General features: G+C 40.8%; 2 protein-coding genes across 4 annotated transcripts in view; both read right to left on the bottom strand.

Annotated features, from left to right (window-relative positions):
- The window catches only part of iqgap2 (IQ motif containing GTPase activating protein 2), a 38,683-nt gene extending 33,714 nt beyond the window's left edge, over nucleotides 1-4,969 (bottom strand). The window contains exons 1-3 of one of the 2 annotated variants that reach the window (XM_082553660.1): nucleotides 4,844-4,969; nucleotides 4,574-4,738; nucleotides 336-435 (exon numbers count right to left, since the gene is read on the bottom strand). In XM_082553660.1, coding sequence (XP_082409786.1) covers nucleotides 336-435; nucleotides 4,574-4,619 — 146 coding nt within the window. In that variant the 5' untranslated portion in view covers nucleotides 4,620-4,738; nucleotides 4,844-4,969. Of the gene's footprint in view, nucleotides 1-335; nucleotides 436-4,573 lie in introns of both variants that reach the window. The other variant, XM_082553659.1, reaches the window with a different exon arrangement.
- Nucleotides 4,970-7,271: 2,302 nt separating this feature from the next.
- Nucleotides 7,272-23,966, bottom strand: part of sv2ca (synaptic vesicle glycoprotein 2Ca) — a 30,509-nt gene continuing 13,814 nt past the window's right edge. For both annotated transcript variants that reach the window (XM_082553664.1, XM_082553663.1), the window contains exons 3-13: nucleotides 22,413-22,593; nucleotides 20,908-21,059; nucleotides 15,103-15,236; nucleotides 14,558-14,647; nucleotides 13,652-13,762; nucleotides 12,938-13,026; nucleotides 12,365-12,529; nucleotides 11,526-11,659; nucleotides 11,214-11,420; nucleotides 10,969-11,128; nucleotides 7,272-10,837 (exon numbers count right to left, since the gene is read on the bottom strand). In XM_082553664.1, coding sequence (XP_082409790.1) covers nucleotides 10,654-10,837; nucleotides 10,969-11,128; nucleotides 11,214-11,420; nucleotides 11,526-11,659; nucleotides 12,365-12,529; nucleotides 12,938-13,026; nucleotides 13,652-13,762; nucleotides 14,558-14,647; nucleotides 15,103-15,236; nucleotides 20,908-21,059; nucleotides 22,413-22,593 — 1,607 coding nt within the window. In that variant the 3' untranslated portion in view covers nucleotides 7,272-10,653. The remainder of the gene's footprint in view (nucleotides 10,838-10,968; nucleotides 11,129-11,213; nucleotides 11,421-11,525; nucleotides 11,660-12,364; nucleotides 12,530-12,937; nucleotides 13,027-13,651; nucleotides 13,763-14,557; nucleotides 14,648-15,102; nucleotides 15,237-20,907; nucleotides 21,060-22,412; nucleotides 22,594-23,966) is intronic.

Here is a 23,966-nt window from a genome sequence, read left to right as displayed (position 1 = left end):
ACCTCCATGTCATCATGTTGCATCCACGATGATTCAGCCTTTATCCACCATTGCAGCTTCATAATACTACAAACACTGTTAACCACACACATTTGCTCTCTTACTCATAAGACTGCCCTCACTTTCACTCCATTCCTTTATTTCACAACCATTTCCTGTTCATTAAACACATAAACCTTTGTATAAAAACATTAAACAGAACTAATGATTGACCAAGAGCACACCCAACTTAAATCCTAGATGCCGTGTGAACTGTGACAAGGCAAACAATACAAAGAAAAGCAGCTGGCTTTTGTCTGCACAATGCTTCTCCCTCCATCTAACGCCCACCTTACCGTTTGGCTTCTTCTAGGTGACACAGGTACTCGTAGGCGATGTTCTGCCGCCTCCTCTCATCCATCTCTTCTGCTGACAACCTCTCATCATCCTGAATGGCTGGAAGAAAAAAAACAAAAAACACTTATGATTATATCACTGTCATCGTTTTTCATTATGCAACATACTCCATAGTGTGTTGTCCATTCTTGTTGTTCTTAATTACAGTTGAAAAGGGTTGTTTCATAAAGCTGCACAAGAACAGGTCAAGCTAATACTTAACTATAGCTCGGGCCTCCTTAGGAGCTGTGTCACTGGTATTCATGTGTGCGTCATACTCAATACAGGAAGTTGTCACAAGCATGACAACATTTTTGCATACACAAGGTTATTTTAAACACGGCACAGCAAAAGTTGCACTCGCAACCGTGACACACATCGGGAGGGTCTTCACAGTCTCCCTCCAGGTTGTAAAGAATCAGTACCACAGAAAGCGGTCTCCTCGAGGATGGTGTTTTATTACACTAACATTGAAGGTATAGGTTAAAACGGCACCTGAACAGAAGTGCTGATACCAAACATACATAAAAATAAGTCTTTTTTTTTAATTACTATGAGCTGATGTGTTTAAAAACTCCACTTCATGCTTCAGTAAACCCTGCCGTGAGAGATGAAATAGTCTTTTTATTTTATGGTTTTTAAACTGGCTTTGGCGGGGTGCCGATCTGACAAGTGACTTCTGCTGAGAGTTGACCTTCACCTGCAGCTTAACGAGACCCCACCCCACGCCGTACTCCCTAACCAGCTCTAATCCGATCAAATCTATTTATTTCTGGCTGAGTAAAAGGGAAAATCTCAAGCTATGGGGCTCCTTTTACGAACAGATCTTTCCCTTTTCATTTAAATACAGGCTAGCAGCTGATGGTACACGTGGACAGGCACAGTTTTTACTCGCAGGTTTCTGCGAGTGTAAAATAAAGCCAGGTGCCCTGCAGATGTAAGCCTCTAGGAACTGTTTAACATGACTCTTTTTTAAAGACGGTTTTGCCATAATCTGCAACCACTAAGTTACTGCACACCTGGGCCAAGTGCAAACTTTTCTATTCACAGAGATCCTAAAACAAAAGCTACAAAAGCCAGTTTAGAATCCTGACTTTACTGTAGTTTTGTTCAATTTTATGCCCACATTGCATATACAGTGGGGCAAAAAAGTATTTAGTCAGCCACCGATTGTGCAAGTTCCCCCACTTAAAATGATGACAGAGGTCAGTAATTTGCACCAGAGGTACACTTCAACTGTGAGAGACAGAATGTGAAAAAAAAATCCATGAATCCACATGGTAGGATTTGTAAAGAATTTATTCGTAAATTAGGGTGGAAAATAAGTATTTGGTCACCTCAAACAAGGAAAATCTCTGGCTCTCACAGACCTGTAACGTCTTCTGTAAGAAGTTTTTCTGTCCCCCACTCGTTACCTGTATGAATGGCACCTGTTTGAACTCATCATCTGTATAAAAGACACCTGTCCACAACCTCAAACAGTCAGACTCCAAACTCCGCCATGGCCAAGACCAAAGAGCTTTCGAAGGACACCAGGAAAAGTATTGTAGACCTGCACCAGACTGGGAAGAGTGAATCTACAATAGGCAAGCAGCTTGGTGTGAAAAAAATCAACTGTGGGAGCAATCATCAGAAAATGGAAGACATACAAGACCACTGATAATCTCCCTCGATCTGGGGCTCCACACAAGATCTCATCCCGTGGGGTCAAAATGATCATGAGAACGGTGAGCAAAGATCCCAGAACCACACGGGGGGACCTGGTGAATGACCTGCAGAGAGCTGGGACCAAAGTAACAAAGGTCACCATCAGCAACACACTACAACGGCAGGGAATCAAATCCCGCAGTGCCAGACGTGTTCCGCTGCTGAAGCCAGTGCATGTCCAGGCCCGTCTGTTTGCCAGAGAGCACATGGATGATACAGCAGAGGATTGGGAGAATGTCATGTGGTCAGATGAAACCAAAGTAGAACTTTTTGGTATAAACTCAACTCGTCGTGTTTGGAGGAAGAAGAATACTGAGTTGCATCCCAAGAACACCATACCTACTGTGAAGCATGGGGGTGGAAACATCATGCTATGGGGCTGTTTTTCTGCCAAGGGGACAGGACGACTGATCCGTGTTAAGGACAGAATGAATGGGGCCATGTATCGTGAGATTTTGAGCCAAAACCTCCTTCCATCAGTGAGAACTTTGAAGATGAAACGAGGCTGGGTCTTCCAACATGACAATGATCCAAAACACACCGCCCGGGCAACAAAGGAGTGGCTCCGTAAGAAGCATTTGAAAGTCCTGGAGTGGCCTAGCCAGTCTCCAGACCTCAACCCCATAGAAAATCAGTGACGGGAGTTGAAAGTCCGTGTTGCTCGGCGACAGCCCCAAAACATCACTGCTCTCGAGAAGATCTGCATGGAGGAATGGGCCAAAATACCAGCTACTGTGTGTGCAAACCTGGTAAAGACCTATAGTAAACGTTTGACCTCTGTTATTGCCAACAAAGGTTATGTTATGAAGTATTGAGTTGTATTTTTGTTATTGACCAAATACTTATTTTCCACCCTGATTTACGAATAAATTCTTTACAAATCCTACCATGTGGATTCATGGATTTTTTTTTTTCACATTCTGTCTCTCACAGTTGAAGTGTACCTCTGGTGCAAATTACTGACCTCTGTCATCATTTTAAGTGGGGGAACTTGCACAATCGGTGGCTGACTAAATACTTTTTTGCCTCACTGTATTCTACCAATCATGCCAAACCAACTTCATATGTAGGTCATTAAACCCTTTTCTAGCCTGAATATTTTAAAACTCTAAAGCACACTCTGTTAAACTTGTCTATTCAACAGCCACCTGCAGAGACATTTGTTCGCCAAGTCTCAGCAGAGGCTTGGCAAATAATACTCGCATGCGAGGAGAAGCACGGGCCAACCACATCTCTACAGACGTAATTGTCCCGCTATTTAGGCGAAATGTTTTCTAGTCTCTTGAGCACCGCATCCAAGGGTCCAACCACAGATTTGTGGTCCAGCTGTGCAGAAGACAGATGCAGATGAAAACGTATGTCAGGCACAGAAGCCCCAGCGCAGCCATTACACACTACCTCTAGTGACACACTCACACACTTCCTGGAAGAGCCTGTCTACGCTCTTGCACTGTGTTATATTTAACTATCAGGATGGGTCTGTTGCTTTTGTGTGTCACAAGATCACCGGACCTGAGTTATAGTCCCTGTGATTATGACTCATGCTTTTGTTTAGCTGCAGGGTTATTCTACGCAACCTTTTGGCGGGCTACGATTCAAGGGAGGCTTTGTGTTTTTTTTTTTGGTTCATCCATTGTATCCAAGCCAAATCAATAAACTCAGGTCAGTATGAAATACATGAATAGATTTGCCTCGGGGTCCCACAGCAGCACTTGCAAATTAAAGCGCAGTTGAAGGACAACTTTGTGATTTGGGGCCAACAAATTTGGACTTGTTTGGACCCATATCTTAGAGAGTTTGCAGCATACTACTCTCTCTTATCTGGAGACACACTTCTTATTGATTCACAGTAGCAAGATATAATCAATAAAATATAATGATTCAAGTCAGATGCTACAGAAAGAAGAAGAAAAAAAAAACAGCACTGGGGGTAATACTGCCTATTCTCAAAGCTGTACTTTGCCCACAGACATGCTATCTACAGTAAACCTACCTGTGTTTATTGTCAGTGGACTCGGTTAAATTCTTGGCGTGCTCACGGGGTTAGGCTGCACATGTGACAGCGGCAGCAGAAAGCTCAAGTTAATGGTTAACCTGTGAGAAAAACGCCTTATGTTGGCGTCCACTGTCAAATAAACAGATTAAAAAAATCATTGTGCTGCGTTTAGGGCCACCTGTGAGAGGCGACGGGAGAAAACTAGGTCTCAAATAACTATTAGTAGTATTATTGAAGCATCCAGGATGTGGTTTCTTTCACCTAAAACCTCTAATAGCCACTCTTCATCCGCATTTTAAGCGCACCGTCAGGGCCAGCCACACCTACTGAAGGTATCCCGCAGCTAGTGGTGCAGCTCACCCACCTGTTGCTCAGCAAACATCCCCGCGAAGGCACCGAAACGTTAGCTCGTCCTCATCCTCGCAACCAACCCACGTTGGGGTAGGAGTCAGTAGCTTTTTTAGCTCTAAAACAATCAAACACGATCTCACTTACTTCCATAGCGTGGCCTGTGTAACGCTGCGGTCTCTTCATGGTACATCCTGCCTCGTTTCCTCCACCCGTGAACTCGTCTCAACTGGAAATAACTTAAGTTAACGTTGAAGTTACCCGGCGACCGCGCCTCTCGGCAGATACAGATGTGAATAAACTAACTGGTAACTGGGGGAAGAAAAATAATAGTGATGTATATGGAGAGAAAAAAATAGGCACAGCTGTGTCCAGAAGTTTCATGAAAGTGCTAACTGTGCCTTGCAGCAGACGAACCCCATGGTGTGCACAGCTTGTGGTGCCTCCTGAACGAAGTGCTCCTGGTCGGTGCTCTTGCCCCGCTCAGCTCTGAGCTGCAATGATTGACGGGAACGCTGACGGAGCTTTAGCACCTTGCACCACCTGCTGGTGATAAGGTGAGTCTGGGCAGAGCTTTAACTGTTTTTATTAGTATTATTATTATTTTAATTTTTAAGATGGTAAATTGTGAATGTTTAATTCTGCCTGGTGCTTTCATTATTTGTTATTTTAATGTTTTTTTTTCTCTTAGACAACCCTGCCTTGGGTGTGTCTTTACAGGGTTTTTTTTAACGTCCTCTAATTTGCATAAAAGTTCAGGTTTCGCTTTTGTATGCAAAGTTGATGCCACAAGTCATATAAACCAGCGGTCCCCAACCTTTTTTGCGCCACGGACCGGTTTGTGCCCGACAATATTTTCACGGACCGGCCTTTAAGGTGTCGCGGATAAATACAACAAAATAAAACTAGTACCGGTGACCGGTACCGAAAAAAATAAGATTTATTCATAACACACGTGAAAAGACCCAGGAAAACCAAGTTAACGAAAAAACGATAACAAAATAACGCTAAAAACCGATAAAACCCCTGAAAACCATACATTTCACACCCGAGTCTCACTCTCGCGGCCCGGTACCAAATGACTCACGGACCGGTACCGGGTTTCCTGATATAAACTTACTAGTACAACGTGTTCTTATCATAAAAGGCCATCGTGGGAGGTTAAAAATATCACTTCAAGATATTATTGCGTAAAAAATCTTTCTAAAATCAATTAAAACTTTTAGACTGTATGAGGACAGCGAGACAGAGACGAGTTGTTTGCGGGGCTGATGGACATACTGGCAGGCAAGGTCAGGCAGGAGCCTCTGTGGACTATGATCTTTATAGACAACATTGTGGTCTGGAGGTGTAGGTATGCTCTGGAGTAAAAAAAAACAATATCTGTGACAGAATATCTGTGTGTGGATGAGAGGGTGGGTGTGACAGTGAAGATGCTAGGAGAGGTAGTAGAGGAAGTGAACGTGGATAAGTTTAAATACCTGGAGGCGGGGAGACATGAAGAGTGTTGGGTGATTTTTGACAAATGAATAGCAGCAAAAATGAAAGAGACCGTTTAAAAGATGGTTGTGAGTTGTGCAGTGATGTAAAGTTTGGTGGTGGCATTGACGTAAAGAGGTGGAGCTGGAAGCAGCAGAGTTGATGTTAAGATCTTCTTTGGGAGTGATTAGAAATGAGTAGATAAGAGAGACGGCTCAGGCTGAGCAGTTTGGAGACAGAGTTAGGGAGACAAGTCTGAGAAGTTTTGGACATGTGGAGGATGTTAAACATAGAGCTGCCAGGCAGGAGGAAAAGAGGAAAACTGCAGATAAGATTCATGGATGCAGTGAAGGAGGAGATACAGCGCGTTGGTGTGATCGAGGAGGATGCGTGAAATAGGGTGAGAGTGAGGCAGATGACCCACTGTGGTACCCCCCAAAAGGGAGCAGCCAAAAGAAGTCTGTATACAGAAGAGTCTATACCGACTCTTTATACATTAATCATTGGCAGCTATTGCAATGATTCACGTCCTCGATTTTGGCCACTAGGAGGCAGCATTACCTCGAGGACACAGTTACTCTAACCACGTGTTTATCTGCATGTATTCATTTGGCAGGTATGCAAAATGTTGGAAACGGTTTCCATTGTGGTACAATGAAATGAAAAAGATTACATCCACACAATTTTTGATGTGGAGGCCACATTAAAACCATATCTTTTACTGGGTTGGCACAACAACTGTTACATTTTTCTATTTATGTATTCTTTTTTTCTCTGTGGCATCATCTTTTATTATTTTTGTTTTTGTATATCCTCTTGTTATTTTCTTCTGTGGGCTGAACTGTCATGTAGTGTTATATAACTGCTGAAAACTGTAATATTATTAGAATTTAATGGATGCTTGTGCTGCTTTAATGTCTCCACATGGCAAAAGGGACAGTAAAGCAGTCGTTCAGCAAAAGACCTGCAGAAAAAGTAGCTAGTGGTTGTAACTTCAGTTTTCTAAGTATGTGCTTCACCCGCTCATGGAATTTGGAGCGATTGTGTAGGTGTCCCCAAACATCCCATGAGTTTGGAGTGGCCTGTCCACTCTTTGGCTCTAGCACTGTCCATAAACACACCCGCCCACTATTGCGTCAAAAATGAGTGTAAATGCTGCACTCTCTCAAAGAGTTTCTCCAAAAACTGAACTTTATAGCCTTTCTAAACTATTACTGTTTAGTTAAACTTACTACATGCACATAAATTTAAGGCTTATGTTGTCTTATGCACATAAATGATGTTTACAGGAGCATCAGTATTAATATTAATCTGAGGTTTAGCACAAGCATGACACAGAAGAGTAACTTTCTAGAGAACATAAGTTTTATTATATATGTTCAAAAGCAGCACAGTCTGCAATCCCTGCTTTTCCAGTTTCTAACATCAATCACAGGGAATTGAATATTTGGCAAATACATCTTCACATTTTCTCACACTTGCTGACCACTGAACATCAAGCTCAGTCATCCCTCAGGCCCTTCACAATTAGTACTCACAACTTTATTGTTGACACACATCTGGCTATCCCCCCTCCCCTCAAAAATAGATGAACAAAACATACGAGTGATACATTCACGTTTTCCTCAACAAAAATCTTAATATTGTCATCATTTTCTCCCAGAAGAATTTATAATAATGAAAAAAAGTTGAGCATAAAAGAACGCAAGTTTTCTTACGTACATGCAAGTGTAACGCATACACAACCACGCACGCACAGAGTAGCAGGTAAAAGCTGAGGACCAGCGGATGTACAACAGAGATACAGTATATGGACTTATCGCTTGGACGAAGCCGGAGACACACGTGTCCCCTCAAGGAGCTGAAACATTTAACCCAGAAACTTCACTAACATCAGCTTTGATATGTACATAATATTTACATTCATGGTTACATACACAAGCCCACACACACTCTCCCTCTCAGACTCGCTGTCTTTTGCATACACACAAATACAGTACATATAATCAAAATCCCTAAATACACCAACATGTTAGGTAATATTACTTCTCCGGTACAACAATGCAGGTTTTTCATTCATACTGATGACTCCTTCTGATATTCTTTGCTACTGACATAGGTCAATATTGCTGGGCAAGTTTTTTTGTTTTGTTTTGTTTTTTTGTAATTTAGATTCTGTATGTCATACTTTTGTTTTAAAAATATTTAAATTATATATATGTGCTCAAAAAATATGTTGCACAATAGCAGCAGACTTCACTTTCCAACTTATTTTACATATTCTGGCAATGATGTGCACAAGTACAGTACAGTTTTTGTTTTTTTGAGTAGCTGAGAGAGAGCCACCTGCAGCACAGACACAAACCAGGTCCACACTGAAGTTACAGATGCCACAAATACAGAGAAATGCAGGTTAAGGTTAGCTAACACCACAGAAAATACAATACACACGTTTATTATTCAAAACTGAGAGCAACTGAATCTGGGGGGAGGGACGGCATCAAATTTTTTTCCTGATATCTTTATTTTATTATCTTCATCATGATGTGCATTGAGGTCAAAGACATGCTGTACAATAACTCATATCACCTCAAATTGGTTTGAGATGATATGAGCTTTGCTGAAAACAGCCATCAGTAGATGGGTACATTGTGGTCATAAAGGGACGGACATGATCAGCAACAATACTCAGGTAGACTGATGCTCAGTTGGTACTATGAAAATTTCATCACACTATTACACCACCAGCAGCCTGACACACTGATGTAATGAAGGATGGATCCATGCTTCCATGTTGTTTATGCCAAATTCGAGACTCATTAGACCAGGCAATTTTGTTGTCCAATTTTGGTGAGCTCATGTGAATTGTAATCTTAGTTTCCTGTTGTTAGTTGACAAGAGTGACACCACATGCAGTCTTCTGCTGCTATAGTCTCATCTGCTTCATCATCAGCTCAAAGCAGCCGTGCCCTTCTCCTTGAACTCAACATCAACAAGGTATTTTCTCTTCTTTTTTTTCAGGCCATTCTTTGTAAACCCTAGAGAGGGTTGTGTGGGGAAAATCCCAGTAGGTCAGCAGTTTTTTAAAATACTAAGACCAGCCTTTCTGGTACCAACAACCATGCCATGTTCAAAGTCACTTAGATCGTCTTTCATCTTCCTTCTGATAATCAGTGTGTGCTTGATCAGGTCGTCTTGACTAAAGATAAATAGGTGTATCTAACCAAGTGGCCAGTGAGATCAAGTCTAATGAGAGGTAAAAGATTAATGTTCCCTAGAAGTTTCAGTTTTGTACAACTGTGAATATAACGACTATAACCAACAAAAATGGGGTTAATTTTGATTAAATTAAGATGCATTTAAAAAAATGTTATGAGCTGCACCAATCCGCCGTCATAACGAGGTGGTTGTTATCTACATTATTATTTTGCCGTCTTGCATGGTAACTAACACCACAGGTCATATCTTGATGATACGATTGGTATAGCAGTGACATTTTTGCAGGAGAGAAGGAAACAAAAGTTTTAGCAAAATACGTATGTCTAACAAAAAACATGACATTAAGACCAAAAATGAATCAATATCTGTGACATATTTTACATATGTACATAAAATTACTTATTCTTTTTTTTTAATCTAATGCCTGTTCAGTTTCTGTCTGTTCCTTAAAACCTTTGGACAGCACATGACTACGGGCATCTGCTCCAGTCAAGGAGAGGCACATTAAAAAAGGCCATTCAGTATTTTTGAAAGGAAGCAGCATGACATGTTACTGCCACAAGCAGGATCCAACACAAAGCTAAATCAGAAGGATAGCTCCTCTTAGAGCTTTTTTAAAATAATAATAATAATAATAATAATAATACCACATAGAGATTTGGACAAAAGGAACAAATCATTATTTTTGGCTTTCACAAACACACAGCAGAAAATAAAAATTTCCATGTTCATATTCAACGTGACATACAATTATTGATACAGGAAAAGTGTTTCTATATGGCCTTTTTGATTCTTGGTTGGGTAAGTAGTGCAAAGGGCTTGGTCTCTGATGTAAATGGGCTTCTTTGTGAAGGTTGCTGATATAGGAGCAAATATGACACTGATCTAAATACAGCAGACTGATGTTAGATGCAAGCGAGTGAAAATAATTAGATATATGTATCTCACCTTTGCAAATGAGGTACCTGCTGCATGTTTTTCTTTATATTTATTTCTGTATGATGACTATCGGCACACATGGTCTGTGTACTGATAGTTGGTTCTGTGGGCAAGCCAGCTGTCATACAGCTGTGTCACGAGTATGAACTGTCTGATCATCTAGTCCCTGCGTTGTCACACAGCAGGTTGGCTGTGCTCATTACAGCTTGTTTTTGCACTTTTCTATCCATCTGGATTGGCTTAATAAGACTGTATCAATATTAAAAGCCTTCAGATTTTAACCATGCAGTTTTACCACATAAGCAATGACTGCAGCTAGAAGGTGCAACCTCAACAAACCAAACTCTAACGAGAACTCTGTAGGTGAATGATTCACAAAATGTTGAACTTATCACCTCACAAGGTTTGCATCAGACACATTGTGAAAAGGTGTGTTTGCGGTTTTGCTTCACCATTTATACATCAGCGAGCTTTGAGATGTGTGTTAAGATATGTATAAAAAACCAAGCCAGCTGCACTGCTTCCTCAAAACGTTTCTCTAGGACTCTCACATCCAGATTTTAGCCCAGGTGAGCACTGCTACACTAGTGTTACATGAGGACATTCGCCCGAGTGTCAGGCAGCCGTAGTCCAACCAGGCCCCCCCCAACAAGCACTGATGACGCCATGAGGATAGGAATGGCCTTGGTAATGCCAACAAGAGAGCCAAAAATCAGGTTCCCTAGAACTGCTGCCAGCTTACACAGAGCATTACAGAACCCAAAGCCTGTTCCCCTGGGAGAGAAAATCAAAAAACGAAAACAGAAACATGTTACTCTCATAAATTGGATGAATTAGGCCCTATTTTATACACAAGTGTATACAACAATGTTATCTATAAGAAAAAAACACGTTTGTCCTGTTACCTCCTGACAGTAGGGAAGGACTCGGTGGTGACAACATCCAGGGAGTTCCAGGCAGAGATGCTGAGGCCATTATAAAGGCACAACATGAAAATCATCATGGATTCACTGGTGCCGAACCACAGGAAAAAACAGCTGATGCCTGATAGGATCATGGAGCCACCTGAGGACATACACACATATTCAAAAGAAGAGTAAAAGTTGACACACCCATAGTGTTACCAAAGAGCCAGGTCTTACTTTCCTACCTAACATAGAGAGACGCCCAATTTTATCCATAAGGAGAGCAGACACGATGTTGCCAGGAAGAACAGCCAGGGTCCCCAGAAAGTTGATGAAGTAAACCCAGTAGGCGCTGTAGTCATCATCAAAAGTCATCTGGCACCCTGTCTTGTTGTGGGTAAATGTACTGTTGATCACCTCTGTGCCATCAATTAATTTAGATTCATCGATATCTGCCCAGAGAAGCAAAAAAACCAAAAACTTTCCCATGTTAAGATTATAGATGGTGTATTAGAAATGACAAAACATAAGAGTTTACCTGTGTAGTCATGCCTCACCTGTGTTAAAGAAGAACGTGTCAATGAAGGTACAGTTCCTGAAGAAGGAGCCCACTGATGTCACATCATCAAAGTAGCAGTTACGAAAGGTGGAGTCAATGAAGGTGACAGACTTCAGCTTCATATTGACAAAGCTGAAGTAACAGAAATATGTTAACTTTAAAGGTACAATCAGTCATTTTTTTAAGTTATTTAATAGAAAACAAGAATATTATATTTATGTGCAATTAAGTCTTCCAACAAATGGATGGGTTCTTATAAATGTTACAATTAATTCATGAAAAATACATGTGAACGGCGCTGACAGCTCACAAAGAGAAAGTTATGCAACAACATCTGGTTATAAGCTAACGTTATGCCAACGCTCGAGTGTCCTAAAAATGACACTTCCTGTCAGATAAACAGCGAGCAAACTCTCAAACAGTGTGAGAATGTAATCAAACTAAGTGTTTGAGTCCAGCAATGTTGAATCCATTTCAAAGAAAGTTTGACTGACCCCAAACCTAACAGCAGCTAACACTGACTAACAGCAGCAGTGGCAAAGAAGCTGTTTTTGAACTCTTTCTGACTAAAATGTTTGTCCAACAGCAGCTACTGTAGCTAGGATTTAGCACTTGAACTATGAGGAGTAAGTAAAGGAGTAAAACAGAATTCAGTTGACTGCAATCTGCTGATGTCTAGTGGTGATATTTTATGCACTTTATCACTTTAATTGCAGCATGTAACATTTTATCAGTTGTGCATAACAAATTTGCCTCCATCATCATCATTGTTATTATTATTATTATTATTATTATTATTATTATTATTATTATGATGATGAAACTGAATTGTCTTACTGGTCGTTAATGAAGAGAATATTTTTGTGTATCTGGTTCTCCAGGGTGAAGTTGAAGGTGATGCCTTCGATGCGTTCATTGTTATGGATCTTCACTTTAGAGGCATACTCATCGGCCTGCAGGTGTTTAATGACATCAGGGAACCAGACTGACAGGCCATAATATCTGCAATCAGAGGGACATGTTGATAGTTGGATCTAAAAAATCAGCTGATCGGTTCATCAACGAGAGGTTGTTCGTGTTAGAGTGAGACCTGACAAAACAATAAATAGATAGACAGACACATTAGAAATCCAGAAGATACTTGTGCTTTAAAAAATCAACTGGCTGCCTCCTGTCTTGTCTCCTCCACACATGCACGCAGGTCCACCTCTGTATCCACAGAGACACCAATGAAACTGTATTGATCCGTGGGGCAGGGAGACAGTGATTGATTTTGAGACTGTGCAACTTCTACACAGCAGCGCTCAAGATGACAGAAATGCAATGTGCCAACAAAACAGACTGCCTAGAGCTATTATCTGACCACAGAAACTTGTCTGATTTTTCTATGACAAAACTGACAAATCTCACCCGAATGACAGCGTGAACCACACTATGGCCAGTCGCAACATGTTTTCTCGCATTGGGTAGTTGAAACACTTCATAAGGTTCAGATAGATCTAAAAAGAGACAAGAGCTCTATTAGAATAGGCATCAGGATTTGGTACAGTGGAATAATAAGGAAAACAAATATAATTAAAGGTACTTTTTGTAATGGCCTAGTACACAACTTAACTGAAATCTTCTCCACCAGGGGGCAGTGTGCTACCAGAGAGGGTGTTGAGATGTTCTCTGATATGTGCTGCTGCTTTTGACTTTCGATACTTCTTTTTAGCCCTATTTCCATTTCCACCATGCAGCTGTTTATAAATAAGGTTTTGTTATCGGCGACTTGCCTAGTTAAAGAAAAGTCGCACTGAATTGTTGCACCGTCTTGTGGTTTGAATTGGTATTACATAAACTGTAGCCCCGCCCTACTTGATTTGATATTTCTGTTACTCAAATCTTAGACACTTTTGACAAGGAGTCAAAAAGGTTATGTCGTCACACTCAAACAACAGTTTTAATTTATTGAGGAAGGTTTAAGGTGGCTCTATAGTTTTCCGGTTTACACATTTGCTTAGCAGCTGAAATTAGCATTAGTGAATTTAGGAAGGTTTAAGTTATTTATAAAAGCAGGAATTTACAATAAAATTAATTATAGTTAAAAATTAACTATAATCAAATAAAAAGACAAATATTTACCCCACGAACTTCAGCCTTTATCCTGAAGAAAGCCTTGGAAACTGGGTTGCCAGATTCTGATTCCATTTCAACAAATTCATCCAACTGCCGTGGAGTTTTGATCCTGTTTACCTGGAATATTGGAAAACAGTATAAGAATAACATCTGTATTACTTTACAATAAGTTAACATTGAATTACTGACATTGTTGTGCAATATCATAGCCTTTCATTTATTTCTAGAATAAAACTACACCTACACAGCATTAAAAATCAAATCAGCTTCTGAACAGCTGTGACAGTACAGCAATAGGTCAGCAGATTTCAACAAACCTGCTACTCTGTCTGCTTGAGAAGATTCCCACCTCTCTTAAAAGAGGCTGTGATTGAGTCTCTTTTAATGCTAGTGAGGAAAGCCATAATGGTGAAGGGGGTCGGAGATGATCCTCGTTCTATTTCCATGTGGAACTCTCTAATTGTAAATTTGGGAGAACTTGTACGTTGCATGAATGGAAGGGAGAGCTGACTGGAACTTTGACATGGGAAACTGACACATTTCTGGACCTAAAGTACATGCATTGGATTCATTCTGTTTGGTTTTTGCATTTTGCTTGTTTGTTTATCTTTAAAAATTTAATGAACAGAATTATGGAAAAAAAAATCAAACCAGTATAAAAAGGGTGAATATAAACGGTGTGTTCAATAGCATAGGATCAATTCAGGAAACATGTTGACTAAGCGGCTTTCCCAAAGTGGAGCTCATGCTGCAAATAAGCCTGAATGACACAAAACAGCTTTCAGAACCATCATAATTCAGATGTGATCCTGCACGGTGAAAGCGTTAAAATCTGTCCCAGTGGTGGCAGAATATAAGCCTCTTTACTTCTTTAAGCGTCAGGAAACCCAGCACTGCAGAAACAACACTCACAGTGAAGACTTTCTCAGGTTGCCCACGCGCTCTCATGTTGGTGTCGTGAATCTGTTTAAGGATCATCCAGGCTTCATCATGCTTCCCCACCTGTCAAGCAAGGAAAGTAAGGAAGAGAGACGACAAGATAAACTCATGGGATCAGCAGCAGCAGGCTGCTCAGGTGCATAAATACAAGCCTTTGATTTCTCCAAGATAGGGCAAAATGATGACAGTCACGACAATGGTGACTCATTTCACTTCAAAGGATAATTATGCTGGAGCGGCAAACCTACTGTCACAGATCTCTGAGCTTCTATTTTCCACATACACAGGCCTCCAACAGCACTGAATGACTCACACTGTTTTTGTCTGATTAAACATCTGCTGGGAAATGTCCAAGTAATCTCAATTTGTCTGAAAGATGCTGAATGTAAAACTGATGACAGTTGAGGACAACACAGCACCATGACAAGGCATTCTCTGGGATACGAACTGATGCAGCACATTCAGGAGGCGCAGACTAAAATAGGTTTAGTCTGCTAAAAATCAGAAGGTCTCGTTACCTCGAGGTAAAACCTGGGACTTTCAGGCATAAAGGTAAGTGCCACCACAGCGCACACACAGGGTAGGGCGCAGACGACGACAAACACCCTCCAACTGTGAAACTGGTATGCTGAACCCATGCTGAAGCTCCAACCTGCAAAAAGTAGCAAACGTAAAGTGACTCATAGCTCATTACAAGATAAAACAATGTGAATCAACAGCATTCAGATATTAAGCTATGCACATGCCTGGTGAGGTAAATAAACCAAACCTAACATAGTTTAGAAAATCTATAATGATCATGACATCATGACAACAATCATGATTATGCAGCAACCAAATCTGTTTAGAAAATTGCATGTGACTAATGCAGAAAGTGAAAAACACAGCATAACAGAGTTTGGGGGTTGAATTGGAAGAAAATAAGCTACAATAGTAGCAAACATAAAACATTAATCATTGCACTTTTGACACCTTATTAACATGATAGAATCACACAGACGCTGCAGATTTACCAGCTACACCTTGAAGATGTGAATCGCCTATTCTATCATATCTCAAAGGTTCTCTATTGGAATGCGATCTGGTGAGTCTGGACCTGATTTGAGTACAGTGAACTCATCGTTATGTTCATTATTGAGCTGGAAGCAGCCATTAGAAGATGGGTACATTATGGTCATAAAGGGACAGTACCAAAGTCTTATTAGGGTTTCTGCCATGTGCTTCACTGATTAGATATTTGTGTTAAACAGGTGTACCTAATAAAGTGTCTGGTGGGTGCATTTTTCTTTTACTATAACAATGGAAAGAGCGCCACACAAGCAGATATGTCTGGTTGAAATTCATGAAAGAGTAACAAACAGTTCACGGATGAATTGTTAAGTAATTCTCAGCTTACAGCAGGTGGCTCTTTAGGTAAGTCTGCACTCATAGGGGCATAATAAAAGAAAATGCAACTGTGCTTTCATGGTAGCATAGAATCAATAGCTAAATAACACAGATGGCATTCAACATTTATTTAACTCTAGATGATACAGCATAGGTACTTCTATTGCATATTCTTAACCAGATGAGACTAAGTGAATTAAAAGGCTGATTGTGAGTGTTGCGTGCGAGTCTTACACTGCAAACACAAAGGGCTACAAATAAAAGACAGCGTTTAAATGGGAGCTCTTGACAGCCGCAGGAGAGTGATGTGTAAAACTTAGAGATGAATGGCTCTGCAGAGGAAGCCTGAGAGTGCACAGGGACAGGTTAATTGAATGGGTACGAATACAACTGAGCTTTTTCTGCTAAGTTAAATCTTGTTGCACCTGATCTCAGCCCACAGGCACTCTTCCAGACTCATTAATCATTTCTAACATTCACGCATACAGACACACACAAAGAGGGGAGACGCACACATGCAATAAGCTGATCATCAGAATCAGAATCAGAATACTTATTACTACAGAATACTATTTTTTGTTACAGTGCTCCATTATAAACCAACATTAAGACAAGACAGACAATACGCTAACTAAGAATAGTACAATATATATATATATATATATATATATATATATATATATATACACACATAAGTCACTCATAAATAAATAGCTGGAAAAAAAACATGTGTAGTTGTAACAGTAACCAGTGTGTTAAGTGGATGCGTTGTACAGGGAGATGGCCACAGGCAGGAAAGATTTCCTGTGTCGTTCAGTGGTGCTTTTCGGTAATCTCAGTCTCTCACTGAACGTGCTCCTGTGACTGACCAGCATGTCATGTAGTGGGTGGGAGGTGTTATTATATGGAGTATATGGAGAAACAGCACAGAAATAAACATGAATGATCATGTGCAGCGACACCACATAATGCCATGTCATACCCACCCACGCATAAACACATATGAAATTTGTGCAACATTATGCATTTTCCTTTTTCCTTTCTATTGCCAGCCATGCCCTTACCTGCATAAAAAATATCTCCAGCATATTTGACAGATGATCCTGTGTGCTTGAGATCATGAGGCCTTCCTTTCCATCTCCAAACCTTTCATCTCTCCATGGAGTTGTCCTTTCTAACAAAGTTTAATGTGGCCTTTCTGATTTTGAGTGCCCTTCAGTGGTTTTCTTCTTGAGGTCAATCATCTGTATTTACATTGAAGACGTTGAGTTTGGCTCTACTTACTTAAGAGTTTCTTTTTAAGATATGTTTTTGGACAGTTTAGTCTTTATTGCTGGACAGAACAGTGAAAGGGAACGAAATGCAGGAAATGGTCCAGGACACAATCAAACCCAGGTCTCTTAACTGGCCTTATAGGCACATATAGGTCATCTACACTCCAGCACCTGCTTTGAAGCAGTCTTAGCTGATTTGTGAAGGAAGGTTTATTTGCATTCAAAAAAATATCCTCTCACCCATTTTAGTGGGCTTTTGTGGGGGTTTTCTTGCCCTAATGATGGCGTCTATGGACTGCGTATTATGAGTTTCAGTGATTTCATTTCTAATGGTTTAATGATGGAATAGAGCACTTCTGACCAAGACACTTGTCATCTGTCAACCTAGTTACTTATGTACCTGTAAAAATGTACGCTCCAGTTTTTTGTAATTCTTTTACAGTTAACACCATGACTTGCTAGAAAAAAAAACACTTGACATTTTAACATTTACACAGTTCAGAGTCAAAAGTCAAGTAAGACAGGCAGCTAAGGTAAAGAAGCAAAAAAAAAACAAAAAAAAACATGACACACAGGGAAACTGTTTAACAAAACAAAACAGGAAGAAAATACAGCAGAGTTTCAAATTAAATTGTATTTTTTGGATGAGTTTTGTGTCTTCAGTTTTTTTGGGTGTGCTGCATAAACTGAAGTTTACTTTTTGGCACAGCAGGATTCTGATGGAAAAACCTGAAGTATATAAAGAGAAGTGAAAAGACCAGCCATCACAAATGTTTAATGTACTGTATATGCACACTTTTCTTTGTGTTCTTAATGATTTAGTCTTTTTTTCTGCAATGTTATTGGGCAGGAAGCACGGAAAGGGATTGTTGCATCAGTTGTGACCTCCCACGTCTCTCCGTGGAACATGCCTCATGGAGATACTGCTCCTAACGGAATAGCACCATTATCCATCAACAGGCGTAGGAGGGGAGTCGGAGGGTGGGGAGGGGGTTAATGCTAATGGTTATGCCAGAAAACGACTGCTTGGGATTAATCTCACAGCATATTAAAATTCATCATTGATAGCTGTGCATATGAACCACTTAAACAACTGTTTTTAAAGGGTGTGGGAGACGATCATAAGTGGTGCTAATACGTCCCAAAAGAGACAAGAAAGAGGAAATGTCTTGTTACGAGTGACTAAAACGTAAATAAAGGTAGAAACTAATTACTTTGTCTTTGTATGATAATCTAAATTGCTAATGTATTAATTATCTAATGTAAAGAACACAGACAATGACTTTTTGTGACGCAACACGGATTACCAGTGAGTCTATAATGGTTTCCATTGGGCAGTAAAAGTCCCTTTGTTTATTTCCTTGCCTTTTGGTGTGTGTACATGTTTAAAGATCTTTGTGAGGACAGAAGACTGGCATGCCACTATAACTGTGGGGACCAACAGTTACTTATGGAGACAAAATGCCCATGCCCACAAGTTTGAAGGCATTTTTGAGGCTCAAAGTGTGGTTTTAGTGTCAGTGATACAATTAGGTTATGGTTAGGTTTAGGCTGAGGGTTAGGCATTCATTTTTGATGGTTAGGGTTAGCAGCTATAGGGAAAGCATTATGTCAATGAGATGTTTTCACTAAGATATGAAAACGAGTGTGTGTGTGTGTGTGTGTGTGTGTGTGTGTGTGTGTGTGTGTGTGTGTGTGTGTGTGTGTGTGTGTTTGAGTCTAGAGTAAAATCTGGTGAGAAAGAGAAATAAAGAGAGGAGCAATGAGAGAAAGGGTTGTTCAGCAGTGATTGCCTTTTCTACAGAAATGTAGCATGACTTCCTGCCCCGCAGGGTTAGTGTTTCACCGATGCCACTGAAAATCTCATTACAGGGATTATGTACATAATTGGCTAAGTCTATGGATGACTGAGTCAGCCATCCCAGGCCTACTGTAGACGGTCAGACAGACACATACAGAGAGACGGATAATATATAATAGATGCTGGCTCATAGAAAATATGGTGTGTAGTCCACTCTTGATGTTTAAGCTTTAATCTATAGGTCTTAGCATTGCCTAATGAGGTTACTCAAGTGGTGATCTTGCTTAACAACTAACTTAACAACTCATCCAGCTTTCCTGTCAGTGGATTTTTGCCAAGTAGACCTCCTTGTGGATCTCCAGCTGCCAGGGGGATTTCAGGAGACATTATGAGTCAGCAAGTGGTAAAGACAGATAAGAGCTCTAATGGCACATTAAACACCAGTGTTAAGGAACTTGTATCATAACCCATAAGTCGTGCAGCTTTGTTTTACTGCAAGGCTAAAAGGTATGTCTGCAGGAGTTGTTTTTTTTTTCTTAAACGTCATTGTGGGATTGGTCGAAGGCACTGCAGCACTTTAGGGAAACTGTTAAAAAAAAAACATTCGTGAGCTTTGGAGTAAGCATGCAAGACACGTCGTTCCCTCTCAGATAGAGAGGCGCAGTGGTAGTGAGTCTCAAAGAGAATAAAAGCAAAGTATCTGTTCAATATGATATCCACTGATCTGACAGCCAGGTTCTCTAATGAAGCCTCATTCTGGTTTCAGAAGTCCCTTACCAGTGTGTTTCTGTACATCCATGTGAGTGGATCCACAGCATTTGTGCATGTGTGCGTGCCCCTGTTTAAGCATCATGTAATAAAACTGGGAAGTCCCTTATCAGAAACACCATAAAAGCACCTCTTTGTGTGCCTGTGTTCACTCAAACGACCTCTCCCAGTGTCAGATGTTATTGCATTCAATTTCACCTGTATGCATCTGCAGTCGTAGTAAAACATCATCCATGCAACTTGCAGCAACACACACGCACGCACACGCTCTCTCTCTCTCTCTGACGTCACAGGCTGGCTAAAGCATGGTCTGGCCATAAATCAACTCTAGATGTAGCTTTGTCCTATTAGAGCAAGGAGAAAAACCTAATTATGCTTGATCAAGAAGAACACTCTGCAGAGACAGAGAGTGGAGAGAGAGGCGAGGTAATAAAAGGAAGGACAGAGTTAGAGAGATGGGGAGAGTATAAAAGAGGAGGTGAGGGGAGGCAGTAAAAGGAAGGGAACAGCAGGTTTAAAAAAAATGAAAGCAAGGAGAAAATGAAAAGGATCCGGCGAGAGGAAGAAAGCCAATTCTCTTTGTGCTGTTTTTTCTCATGACGAGTGCAGTCGACAGACAGTTTTGTCATAAATCACATTTTCCGCCTTCCACCCTCACCCATACTTGCTATGTGGTATCTGTGCATACATTAATCTTTTGACCTCAGCCTCTCCCAGCCTGCAGCCACTCAGAGCTATTAAGTGATTAATTCCCATGGCAGGGAAAACTGGCACCTTAACCCATGGTCATGTGGAGACTGTACAGTTTAGTAACTCTATTCAGGAGCTCAGCATAAAGTCACATTGTAAGCATCCTAAGAGCGCCGCTTAACTTAATTGTGTTAAGGGTATCACCATATATAGCTTGTTATTGGGCTATATTTCAAACACGGAGTTGAGTGATTCATGCTTTCTTCTTCCTTCTAACAATGCAACCTTTAATTTCAAAAGGAAAAAACAAAGCTTAATTTTTTCCTTGTGGTTCCGCCTCACTCAACATTATATAAACTGATGGGTGATGGTGTGAATGTTAACATTTTTGCAAGTACACTCACCATAGTGTGGTATGATGGCCCATGCCATAGCAGATGCATAGATCTCACCAATCATCCAGAACATACACAGCCAGCTGAGGTGCTCTCCTCTTTTCTCCCTGGACAGCACCTCGGCAAAGAAGGAAAAGACGATGGGCACAGCACCTCCTATCCTGCAAGAACCAGAAAACAGGAAGATTAATGAGACTAAGGCAGATGCATTTTGTTTTTTGCATCATTCGCATAGTTTCACGTTTATCCCACAGTTTGTACCGTCCTTTGTTGTTTCAATTCACCTGTACAAAAAAAACCCCCAAAATAACTTGAAAAACTGTCAGTTAGTAATCAGTTAAATTGAGGGCTCTTTGCAAAGACCTGTAAAGTGAATGAGTAAGCAGAAAATAGCACAGCTATTGGAGAGCCTTTTCAATTACTCTCGAGAATGATGTCAATGCTGTCACGGTCCGCTGTGACGGACCGAGTGGAGAATGCGTGTAATGGACCCAGGTGCGTACACAAGTGAGCAGACGGGAGTGAGTTTTAACAAAAGGCGAGCCTTTAATATGGCTGAAAACAAGGTGTGCAAATACAGCAGGGATGGCGTGGCTAAACAAAAACCTAAACTGGGAACAAACTATGGTGAGGCTATGGCTTGGAAGACAACAGACCAGGCATGGAAACACGGAGGGTGGGAACACAGACGACGCGACACAGACTGTATGAAACACAGAGACTAAATACACATGAGGGATGATCAGGGGAAGTGGATGCACACGGGGAACACAGGTGACACTGATAATCATAACAAGACACGGCAGGAGTGAATGTAACACTGATGGGAGATGGGCAAAGTAAAGCAGGAAGTACACAGAGGTTCAAACAGGAGGCGAGAGAGCACGGGGAGAACGCAGACATAACGGGCTGGGGAAAACATAGAATAAAACACAAAGAGAGACGAGGGCTCATAAATACACAGAGGGGCACACAGGGGGTAAGAGTCACGAAGGGAAAACACATAAGGAACAACGTAACAGATCAACCCAGGAAGCATGGCCTAAATAAAGAACAAAATACAAAAATACATGAAAACTAAGAATACTGGCCCAGGACCATGACAAATGCATTTGCTGAATTAGGCCTTAAAGGACCGGTTATACTGCCAAAGAAAAGAACGCAATAAATCACAGTCATATGTCTATGCTATAAAAAGAGTACATGCTGTCTGTCATTTTCAAGCACGCTCTGCTCATTTTAATGCATTGCAGGAATCCCTAAATTCACAGTTAGTATAAAAGTTTGCTGACAGAGTGAAGAATTACATTGGCCATAGTTCTGGTAAAAAAGTAATAATTTTTATTACAGCTATTACTATTTTATTAATAATTATAATTAGCCTGATTTTTTTCATCACTTTTCAGAGGATGGGAACAATCAGGAAAAACAGGGATTTGTCTTTGATTGTTGGACTTGCTGTGTTACCCTCCCACTGTGGTGGCATTGTGCAACCTCCGATTTATCAGACTCACCCGAAACCCGCGACGAGACGGCAAACGAGGAAGAAGCCATATCCCTGGACGAAAGATGACAGGAAGGCAAAGAAGCCATTCGTGGACATGCAGATGAGGAGGCATTGTCTACGGCCCACTTTGTCAGACATTCCTCCCCAGAAGAACGCTCCGACCATCATTCCCAAGTACACAACACTGCCTGGAAGGAAGAGAGAGCGGCCTTATTTTTATTTTTTGTTAAAATATAGTCGATTACCTCACATCTCTATATTGTGTATGTGCACTGCAGTGTATGATTGTGTTGGTTTGCTGTGTAATTTCTTCAGTTACTAGACCAGAGTATTTGTTAATTCATTAAATGAGTAAAAAAAAAAACTATACTACTACTTCTCTCCACAAACTCCTGAGTTGTGTTCTGTTACTGGATTTCTCTGCCAATCACGGTTTATCCATAACAAGCAACATGTTTAAGCATAACTGTTCATAAGTATGTTGGGGTTCATAAGAGAGGGGAGCGTGAGACAGTGAGGCGGACATCATGGAAATCTGATGTGGTAACGAGAGAGCTGAGTGTAAACTCTGGATGGAGTTTTTAAAAAAGAGATCACAGATAGCAGTGGCTGAAATTAACTTCCTCTGAAAGTTGGCTGGGCTCTCCCTTAGAACCAGGATAAATAGCTTGGTCATTTTGGAAGTACACAGAGTGGAGCTGCTATTCCTCCCTATCGAAAGAAACCAGTTTAGGTGGTCTGGCCATCTGACCGTCACCTGGGCCAGGCGTTTATGGCATGTCCAACCAGGAGGGGCAGACCCAGAACAGGCTGGCAAGATCACACCTCAGTGTCCCCTCTGCATGAGGGGAGGGAGGTCTGGACTTTTCAGTTTAGATTATGCCCCTGCAACCTGAAGCTGAATAAGCTGCAGAAAATGAATGAAAAGCTAGACTGCATCCTAAAGTTAGAACTCCAAGTGCAGATACTAAACCCTAAACCCCGTCTGAAAAGCCTCTGCCCCTGTAACACACTTAAATAACTGTAAAACTGTAAATACAGTGTGTAAAAAACAAGAAAGAAAAACAGAAAACAGGCTCCGAACAATGAGACAAATGTGAACGGTAATGCAGGATGACTTTACAAAAAGGTCCTCTGCCCTCTTTTAATCTCTCTCATCACAGATGAGATCAATGCTCCAACAAAACAGCATTGATTTTTTTCACTAATCATCATGAATCTGCCCGGAAGAGTGGAGCCTGTTATTACTGTTTTAGTCTGCACTGTAATTGGCAGTGGAATGGTTAGCCGCTTTCATGGACATGCAGCGTCTGCTGAAATTTCTTTCATTGATGTTTCCGTCCCAGGCTGGAAAAATAGCAGAGTTTACTAACAGATTATATTGAAGCTTTATCAATATCCAGGTATTTTCAGACACATAATCATAAACCTGGTTTAGGGAGGTTATTTTTATCCGTTGCAGTCACATACAAAGAGATACAACTCTGCCGCGGGGCACTTTGTTCATCCCATTACAATAATGTTAATAGCAAGATTCATTTCCTTTCTGTAATGTCTCCAG

Source organism: Aulonocara stuartgranti (genome assembly GCF_965226115.1).
Source record: "Aulonocara stuartgranti genome assembly, chromosome: 12".
Lineage (NCBI taxonomy): Eukaryota > Metazoa > Chordata > Actinopteri > Cichliformes > Cichlidae > Aulonocara > Aulonocara stuartgranti.
This window is presented reverse-complemented; position numbering and strand designations above follow the sequence as displayed.